The 10,668-nt window shown below is 42.4% G+C and overlaps 1 protein-coding gene across 3 annotated transcripts in view; it reads left to right on the top strand.

Annotated features, from left to right (window-relative positions):
- LOC105492540 (NCK associated protein 5) overlaps positions 1–10,668 on the top strand; it is an 891,224-nt gene that overhangs the window by 763,545 nt on the left and 117,011 nt on the right. For 2 of the 3 annotated variants that reach the window (XR_011610241.1, XM_071073806.1), the window contains exon 12: positions 6,204–6,386. Coding sequence is in view for 2 of the 3 variants with exons in the window: in XM_071073806.1 (XP_070929907.1) it covers positions 6,204–6,386 (183 nt within the window). In the remaining variant the exon portion in view is untranslated. Of the gene's footprint in view, positions 1–6,173; positions 6,387–10,668 lie in introns of all 3 variants that reach the window. The other variant, XM_071073805.1, reaches the window with a different exon arrangement.

Here is a 10,668-nt window from a genome sequence, read left to right as displayed (position 1 = left end):
ATTTTTTTCCTCTAGCTGGGGTTAGCTTTGTGCTTATTTGGCAAAACTTTAACCAGCATGGCTTTTTAACTCTCATTGACATAAAAGGAGTAACTTGAAAAAACACAATTGCCAAATAAATATATAATGAAAAGTGTAAGGCTTAAAACAATGACATGAACATTTGTGGATCACTGTTTTTTTTATTTTACTGAATAATTCTATCAGTGTAGATAGACCATTAAATGAAAATATTCTCAAGTTAGATTTGAATTGAATTTCAGTGGAATGTTGTCACTTTAAACATTTATAAAGACCTAATGGCATCCAATCTATAATATAGCCTTAAGGTCAAGAGTTTTTTTTGTTGTTGTTGTTTTGTTTTGTTTTGTTTTGTTTTTTAAGTGTGGAGTTTTTATTTAAAAATGGGAAGAATGAAACCCTGGGCTTAATTTTTTTTTTTTTTTTTTTTTTTTTTTTGAGATGGGGTCTCACTCTATTGCCTTGGCTGGAGTGCAATGGCACGATCTCAGCTCACTGCAACCTCCGCCTCCTGGGTTCAAACGATTCTTCTGCCTCAGCCTCCTGAGTAGCTGGGATTACAGGTGCCCACCACCACACCCAGCTAATTTTTGTATTTTTAGTAGAAACGGGGTTTCACCATGTTGGTCAGGCTGGTCTTGAACTCCTGACCTTGTGATCTGCCTGCCTCGGCCTCCCAAAGTGTTGGGATTACATGCATGAGCCACTGCACCCGGCCAGCTTCATTCTTTATCTCTATTTTTTAACTAAAATTGTAGATTTTCTACAGCATTTCTCACAGTAAGAATGTTTAAAGTATATGAATCATTCAGGGTAGTAATCTAAAAATAAACAATGAGGAAAATACACTTTGGATAGTGCAGAAGACCGGTTGTATTTTTGCCTGTTAAATCAACATAATTAAGATAATGTTGCAAGAGAAGCTAATACACATTTTTTATGAAGAATTTTAAGAAGAATCACTATTACTGATGATAACTCGCTGGGATTCATGGGGTTCTGTGTATCTCTGGGAGCTCTGCTCATTGCCAGAGGGCTCACTTGGCATCATGGCATGATGGCTTGGACTTGGGCAGGGCATCAGAATGGTATATTGACAGGGCAACTTGGGCAAGGTATGAAAACCTCAATGCCTCAGTCTTCCCTTTTAGAAAATGAGGATAATGATATTTCTATTTCAGAGAGTTGTGGCGAGGATTAAATGAGACAACACAGGAAATGTGTGTACACAGTGCCTGCTAACAATATTGCAACAATCATAAGATCTCTGTCCCTTTGGCCCTCTTCAGTTCTCTTAATATGTGGTACCATGCCACACCCACAGCAAACCACAGCAAAGGTAGAAATGATCACTGAGAAAGGGCTCTACTAATATGTCTCTCCAGGATCCAGAAGCTCACATCGGTGATCTCTGGTAACAAAGTCCATCCACTTTTGGCTATTGCCTAATGTAGTTACTACTTAGGCACCAGGCATCAGGAAATGATAGGATATCAGGAAGTGTAAAACAGGGTCCCGTAGGGAGACCATGAACTCACTGATGGCTTAGTTGAAGAGCCAAGACACATGTGTGTGTTTGTGTGTGTGTGTGTGTGTGTGTATATATATAGTTGTTGTTGAGATGAAATCTCACTCTGTTGCCCAGGCTGGAGTACGGTGGTGTGATCTCAGCTCACTGCAACCCCCACCTCCCTGGTTCGAGCAATTCCCCTGCCTCAGCCTCCCAGGTAGCTGGGATTACAGGTGCACGCTACCACGCCTGGCTAATTTTTTTGTATTTTTTAGTAGAGACGGGGTTTCACCATGTTGGCCAGACTGGTTTCAAACTCCTGACCTCAGGCAATCCACCCACCTCAGCCTCCCAAAGTGCTGGGATTACAGGTGTAAGCCACTGCACCCAGCCTCTGTCTCTCTCTCTCTCTTTCTCTCTCTCTCTCCATATGTATATATGTATGTATGTATATATACATATATATTTCATGTTTTATATATATTTATAATATACAATATTTAAATATATATTATATATTGTGTATGTATGTGTATATATAAATATACAATATAAAAATATATATAATATATATATAAATGTTTTTATATATGTATGTGTGCGTATATATGCATGTATATGTATAAATACATATATATATAAACATTTTTAATAATAGCAGCAAAACCCATGTAAAAGTCCCTAAGCATTAGCATTTGTCAGGGGCTGTTCGGTCGTCACAATGATCCCATATAGTAGCTACTTTCATTATCTCCATTTACAAAGAAAGAAACTGAGTCACAGAGGGGTTCAGTAATTTTCCCAAGCTCAAAGAGCTAGCAAGTGAAAGCTAGAATTTAAACCTCATAAATGGCCTTGGAGTTCCAGTGCTCAACCACAGAGCAGTTATTCACTGGAGTAGATAATCCTATGTGACAATCACATGCTGATGAAGGAAACTGGAGGAAAAAAAGAGCTCACTTTGCAGCCAGGATGTCAGGGATTCTGCATCCCTTATTTAAATTCAAACATTGATCTTCCAAAGTGTAGGAAGGTGTGAGAATTTCCCAGTAGAAAGGAGTGGCCGCCGCCTCTTCTTTGCAAGGAATTACCCTGTAACCACCACTACACATACACGTACACAGACACTCTCCCTAACTCACGTGCCTGCCAGCAGGCAGACTCAACCATTCCTTTTGTCTGGCTTAGCACAGCCCATGTCAGACTGTGAGGTACCCCAACATGCTGCTGGGGAATCCACACAAGAGGCATACTTCTTTAATAGCTTCTCCTAGAGGCTTGCTACACAAAGCCCTGGTCACAGAATAGCAGCATTGAAGCACCTGGGAACTTGTTAAAAATACTACATACATCTCAGGTCCTACCTCAGAATTACTGATTCAGAATCTGCATTTTAACAAGATCCCTTGGTGATTTAGTTCACATTAAAGTGTGAAAAGCCTGTCTTAGAGGACACCTCTCTGCTTAAGCATCCTTGCCCCTGCCTGCTCCCACGTGACATTCACAGGCCTTCTCCACCTCCCTCAAGTATCTGCCATCACATCAGGGCATCTCAGCTGGGCGCAGTGGCTCACACCTGTAATCCCAGCACTTTGAGTGGATCATCCACCTTATTTGGGGGTTTGAGACTAGCCTGACCAACATGGAGAAACCCTGTCTCTACTAAAAATACAAAATTAGCCAGGCATGGTGGCTCATGCCTGTAATGCCAGCTACTTGGGAGGCTGAGGCAGGAGAATCACTTGAACCTGGGAGGCAAGGCAGAGGTTGCGGTGAGCTGAGATCATGCCATTGCACTCCAGCCTGGACAACAAGAGCTAAACTCCATCTAAGAAAAAGAAAAAAATCAGGGCATCTCAAGTTCAAGGCCAAGGAAGAAGCAACAATTCCTTCTCACCCCAGCCCATCTTCTGAGTCCTAGTTTCCTGTCATCTTACGCAACGTCTATACAGGAGGTATACACATGGGCACGAGTGGGCAAGGCTGCTTATTCATTAAAAGAGACCTGGAAATTGAGTTGTAAAAATAGATATAATTTTAATACATGTAGTAGGAAGAACAGGCGGGAAGATAAGAGAGAATTGCATGCAAGCCTCCCTCAATACATTGGGAGAAGGCAGAATGTAAACTGTAACCAAAAGCCAGGCAGAGTGCAGAAAGGCAATTGGAGTTTGGATCTGGACAGCCTGGTGGGACAGCAGACACAGTCTCTCTCTCTCTCTCTGGAGAGTAGACACGTCTGTCAGAGCAGAGGCAGTCCTAAATAGCAGCCACCACGCTGCTTACTTAAACAACAAAATATGAGAGGACAGAATGGAGAAAACGGAAAGCATACAGTAGAAGTGGAGCCTGATGAGCTCTTTCTGAAAGTTTGCTCAGTGCACATTCCAGGTGCCGACCGTGGCTGAGGCTGAAATGGCAGTTGCTGCCCTGCGGCACAACCGCTGGTTGTGGGCATCTGTGGAGATACAGATATGAACTCCCCTTAACTAAGTTACATCCGGCAATAAGCAAGGTCATAAATCAATAGATATTGCTGAAAGCCTGGTTTTAAGACAAGTTTCTCCTTTCAGTGATGTTTAGAGCCAAATTTCAGGGGGAAGAAGTAGGATAGTAAAATGTCTTGGCATTTTTAGATCACTTAAAGAGATTGTTTTGCAGCAAAAATGAAGTATTGATAGTAAGGCAGATGCCTAATACTGAAAATCTAATGTTATTAAGCATTATAGATATTGATTAGAGAGTAAATTAAACATGCCCTATATACTGATGTAGGAGTTTAATATTTACCGCAAGTACCGTAGGATCATCATTACCTTCCTTCCACAAGCTGGCGTTTAGTCACCGTCAGTTGGAATTGCATTTGGAGAACAGTGATAAGTACTCAGGTACTGAAAGGCACCCACAAAGTGTCAATAAATTGTGTAAGTAAGAGGCTTTGCCACTCTGCAAGTGACGCAAAGACAGATGGCTTCCCATCAAAGAGTTTCTGAGACAAAGCGTTATATAAATAGGAGACTGGAATTAGACGGTAATAGAGAGATTCTGTTCTCAGTGGTTGGGATGTAAATTAATTTAGCCTGTCCAGTTTGTAGAGCTTCATCTGTTACACGAGGGGCCTATAATGTGGCTGTCAAGATGTGCTCGGAGGTTTACAACTTTGTCACTCTTGCCTTATGCAGAACCACTAGAATTCTAACAGCCTGAACCTTCCACCAAGAACCCAGATCTATTTGATGTTAGGGTTATTGCCATGTGGATGGCCAAATGGTAACCAGGATTGGATATAGAAAGCACTATTATATTTACAGTGGAGGCTCATGATACCTGAGTTTGGTGTTTGCTGTGGATGGCTTCCTGTGAGGTAGCACAGATAGGCAATGGGCATCTGGTTGTTGACTTAGAATGATGCCATCAGAACCAGAGGAAACCATAGCAGAAATCTCAAAGAGCAGCACCCTCTATAAAGAGAATATTGAAGACCATGGAAGTTAGAAGTCTTCCTTGCTCAAGAGTGCATGCTTAGTGCCAGTGGCTAGCCCAGGATCCAGACCACTAGACTCACAGCCAGTTTGCATGCTCTTGAACCCCGTAGTCAAAGATGTGACTCTATCTTCGTCCTTTTGTAGCATTCGAATCGTGTTTTGATACTGATTTGATATTCTCACCAGTATGGCTAGATAAAATAAGAACACCCTTGTGGTACTTTTGCCTAATAATGATGGCAGCTTGTAATAATTGAGCACCTACTATAGGCCAGATGCTGTGATGTGCTTCACAACTAGACCCTCATTTAGTCCATGCAATAACCCTATAAGATAAGCAGTAGTATCATGATTTTCTTTTTTCTTTCTTTACTTTTAAGCTTTCTATTTTTTTATTATACTTTATGTTCTAGGGTACATGAGTACAATGTGCAGGTTTGTTACATATGTATACATGTGCCATGTTGGTGTGCTGCACCCATTAACTCGTCATTTACATTAGGTATATCTCCTAATGCTATCCCTCCCCCCTCCATACCAGAATCTCTGGGACACATTTAAAGCAGTGTGTAGAAGGAAATTGATAGCACTAAATACCCACAAGAGAAAGCAGAAAAGATCTGAAATTGACACCCTAACATCACGATTTTCTTTTAAGAAAGAAAGAGAATAAATAGTTTCCCCATAGCCACACAGTGAGAGGCAGAGCCAGGATCTGAGCCTATAATTTGACTGCAAAGTCTGCCCCTAACTATCATAACATACTATACAGACAATCTGTAGTTTAGGGTAGTTCAACGGGATTTTTTAACTTTGTGATGGAGCCAAATTCAGTAGACACTGTACTGGGAGCACCCATACAACCATTCTGATGTTCATTTTCAGCACAGTATTCAATAAATTACATGAGATATTTAACAGTTTATTATAAAATATGCTTTGTGTTAGATGACTTTGCCCAATGGTAGGCTAATGTAAGTGTAGGCAGGGCTGAGCTATGATATTCTGTGGGTTAGGTGTATTGAGTACATTCTCAGCTGATTTTCCACTTACCATGAGTTTATCGGGATGTACTCCTGCCATGAGTTGAGGAGCATCTGTATTCCCACCTACATCACCATAAGGTTGTGTTGATATTTACTCTCCTCTGAGCAAAGCCCTTGCTCAGAGCTGTCCTGCTTTTTCAGGAACACCAGCTAAATACAAAATCAGCCTTGAAATGCCCTGGCTTGGGGGCTGTCATCCCTGGTCATCTCTGTCCTCGAAACAGCTACAGCAGCAGCAGTGAACTGTCTCTTTCAAGCACCTGCAGCGAGTACTCCAGTGGCTCCTCCTACACATGGCACGATGGGAAGAACCTCAGGAAAAGGGTAAGGCCTCCTTTTAAGCACTGTGGCATCAGACTGAACCAGAAGACTCTAATCCTCTTCTGGTGGGATTTGGTCATGGAGGTGAAGGGCAGGTGGGAGAGGTAAGAAGGAAGCCACCATTTGCGGAGCACCTGCTCATGTATTATATTGACCTCCTTTCATCAGTGCCATAGCCTCGTAAAACACTATTTGACTATAAATTGGAGGCAGCATGGTGAGATGACAGAGGCCACAACTTCAGTGTAGGTAGGCGTATTTCTACTTATATACATGCCAAGAGTTCCTTTACCAGGATTTTTAATAATGACTACTACTAGAATGACTCCCATCTACACAGCGGGCTTGCAGAGCTGGAGATTCCTTCGTGCTCTGAATAGACTTCTTTGTACACTGATGTAAGGGAAATATTTGCAATAGCTGTTTTATCCATTCCCTAATGTTGGAGAAAAGGAAAGAGCACACGAGAATGGAAACCCTGGATCAGTGTATTTGGAGGTCATTTTTCTACCATTTGTATACATTCAGTTCATGGTTTTAGCAGTGTAGAAACCAAGAAAATCCAGAACTCCCAGGAGATATTGATGAGGGAGTAGCTTTGTCATCCTCTGAACAAGAACTCAGAAGATTTCACGTTTGCATTTAGGGCTTCTTCCCTTGTACTCAGACTTCCAATGCAAAGTACGGAGCCTGCTGCATTATCAAAATTGCCCCCTCTAAGGAGTTGTTAGGTGCTCTGAATAATGACTGCTCAGAGCCTGGTTCAGAACAGACTGGAAAGATGGTCAGGGATGTTTCCTCGCTTTGTGAATATCGCTGGCTCCCAGAGCCCCTAGCTCTGTTCTTTTCACTTTCACACCTCTTTTTCTCTCTGCCTCTCAAAGGCTTTTCACTTTCTTTTATTTTTTTGGCTGGAATTCTTCCAATTACAGTAGCTTTTGATGTTCTAAGGCAATCTCTCCCCTGAATGAGGAAAAAGAAGGTTTTTAAGGCACTTCATGGACAGTCAGGTGGCTCTTTTCTGGATCCTTAATAGGGCTCTGCCATGGTCATGGAGTACCAGGACACCTGTCACATCTCACAGTGAACAGTCTTGTTTCTCAGGGACCTAACAAGCCAGACCCAGATTCATAAAGACATTTGAAATGTGTATTACTTAAGAAAGTTCTGCAGTTTCTTACTTTGTGCTGGATGCTCATGTAGTATTAACTTACATAATAAACATGTATCATATTAATATGAATTTGTGTAGTAACTTATGTAACGATTAACATATGATTGATTGCGCTTTTTGAGTTCACAAGTATGTTTTTTCAAATACTTGTGTAGAAACAGAAAGGAAGCCTGCATGAAATGCACTAGCCTGCCCTACAGAGGAATTTGGCTCTAGTTGATAAGAAATTACCATATGTAGCACAGCTTTTTAAGGACTTCAGAAGCATTAGATCATGTAATGCTCCCAGTCGCCTACTAAGTAGGCTCTCCTATTCTCCCCATTTCGCAGAAGACAACACTGAGGTGCAAAGAAGTTAAGTAACTGGCCCAAGATGCCACAGGCAGTACATGGCAGAGGCAGGCTCCAGAAGGTTCCAGAACCCACATTCTTAATTGTTCTTTTATACTGGCCTTGTTGAATCAGCCTGAAACGTGGTGAGGTTGCTTCAGTGATTGAGATTGGTTTGCTCCCATTGAGACCAAGAAGCCCTTTAGAAAAAAAAATGTGTAAGATTCTTGTCCAGTCAAGAAATGGAAGAGGACTGTGGACATTAAACACAGGCCCCAACCTCAGCAACAGCATCTTTTAGTCGGCCACATTGCTTCCCAAGAGCAACTCTCTTCCAACTTTCGCAGCAAAGGATGGATCTGCCTATGGGAAGTGCCAGCTCCTCCCCACCATCACTCCCACAGGGCATTCATGTGTCTCTCACCCCCAAGCTTCAAGATTGGCCTAGGCTTTTCTCCAGCTATTAAATACTATAACCTCCTGTGGAGGACTGAAGGAGGAATGTGGCTGATCTCACCGGGCAGACAGCCTGGGCCCTGGGAGGTTTGCAGCCACTGGTTCTGGGGCAAGTCGCAGTGCAGCACTGGGCAGGCTCCCGAATGGCGGAAAGGAGGCAAGGCAGAGGCTGAGCATGTCTTCTTGGGGGGCAAACACATCCACATTTTTCAAGCTCTTGTGGGGTACTTTGGCCTGGCTTCTCTTATTTATTGTCAACATGACTATCAGGATCATGGAAATTCTTAGAAACTCACACTGTGGCAACTGCTTTCTGGTGGATCTATAATATCCAGATTCACTAATGGGACTTCTTCTGATTTCTAAAGGAGTTTGTAATGGTACAGGGAAGAGGAAGTGGGGCAGCATCACCAAATAGCATCTACTGCCAGCAACTTCTGACGGTGGAGAATTTCCTAAAGAAAAATTATAATTTGATTTAAAAACAAATAAATGTGTGCATTGTTGATAGCAAGAGTAATTTTCATGAAAATGCCTTAGATGTAAGCAAATGTTTACAGTGTACTAAGAAGCCCAGATTCAAATGGAAGTTTCTGACCTTTTTTTCAACCTCTGCACGTAAGTGTGTGGGGCAGGGAGGAGACTGATGTAGCCAAACTGGTATAGAGTGCATTTCTGAAACCCAGAGCCTTCTCTTGAAGCTCTTTACCATTAATCATATAGCCTTTTTTTTTTTTTTAAATGGAGTCTCACCCTGTCGCCTGGGAAGGAGTGCAATGGTGCAATCTCAGCTCACTGCAACCTCCACCTCCCAGGTTCAAGCGATTCTCCTGCCTCAGCCTCCCGAGTAGCTGTGATTACAGGCATCTGCCAACACGCCCAGCTAATTCTTGTATTTTTAGTAGAGTGGGGTTTCACCATGTTGGTCAGGCTGGTCTCGAACTCCTGACCTCGTGATCCACCTGCCTCAGTCTCCCAAAGTGCTGGGATTACAGGCATGAGCCACTGTGCCCAGCCCAAACAGCCTTCTTAAGAAGTCGCTAGGTCAGCCCCCTAAACTCTGCAAGTACCATTTAAGAAATAGTGTAGAGTAACCTGTGATCTCTATTGTGACACTGACTAAGGTAAAGGGGAGAAGAGGGGCCAAGCTTGACTTTAGTAGTATAGCATCAATTAGGACTGCAGGCTCTGGGGCCAGACTGCCTGGGTTCACGTCCCCTCATGGCCACTTTTGAACTGAGTCGAAATCGACAATGCTGTAGAAAGAGCCTGAGAATCCAGAGTTCACACCTTTGCTCCAGCTCTTTCTGTGTGATCTCCAACAGACCCAACAATGAGTCTCAGCTGCCTGTTCTGAAGATGGAGTGAAAGCACTCTGTAAATGGCTGGTATACAGCCGAGGCTCAGTAAATGTTAGCTTTCTTTTTTTCCCGCCCTTCCATTTCTTATTAGCAAAACTATGAAAAAAAAAAATGAATATGTAGAGCACAGTCTTTTCTCTCTGTCATTTCCCATACATTTTTCCAATGCTGAGGCTGGCATTTGGGAAGGGTGATGGTCAAGGAATTGACCTTTCTAAATTTGGTAGGTGAATAATTACTATCAGGTTCTAAGCGCGAATGCCCAGCTGCTGTGTGTGTGGGTGTATGTGTGTGGTAACTTAAGAAAGTTTTCACAGATATCTGTTGCCTACCAAATAAAGTCATGAAGTCACAGAACTATCGAATGTGAGCGTAAAGATATGAACCAACTTACTTTTCCAGCTTTACCCGCTGCACCTATCATAGACACTCTACAATAAGGTCATGTCATTTTCTAGTCATTCCCCCAATGTACCTTGAATGTACTTTCTGACTTAGGTCTTTGCCCATCCCATTTCTTCCATCTGGAAGTTATTTCCCCCACTTTTAACCTAAGGCAAACCTGTCTTTCAAGAGCTAGGTAAGTTTAAAAGAAAAAAATATGTACCTTTCCTTTATGCCTTTCTCCGAATAGACCTGTCTGTGGCCTCCCTCCTCTGAATCTCCAGAGTACCCACAACATTTGCACTTCTCATTTTCTCCCTTACATACAGTGAGCTGTGGCCAATTCTCCTCTCCCCTGCTGGGATTTCTGCTCCATGAAGACAGGGCCTTTACCTTCTGTTTCTTTAGATCACTGCGCTGCTTAGCACAGGACCTGGCAAAATCAATATTTGCTGCATAGTTTGTGAATACATTAATTAGCTAATTAATGTAGGCATTTATATGTGAATACTAATCAACCACTAGTGCAAATTAAGTCCCATGATGGACTTTTCCTTTTATATATGCGTGTTCTATGTGG

The sequence above is a fragment of the Macaca nemestrina genome, chromosome 11, assembly GCF_043159975.1.
Source record: "Macaca nemestrina isolate mMacNem1 chromosome 11, mMacNem.hap1, whole genome shotgun sequence".
Classification (NCBI taxonomy): Eukaryota; Metazoa; Chordata; class Mammalia; order Primates; family Cercopithecidae; genus Macaca; species Macaca nemestrina.
This window is presented reverse-complemented; position numbering and strand designations above follow the sequence as displayed.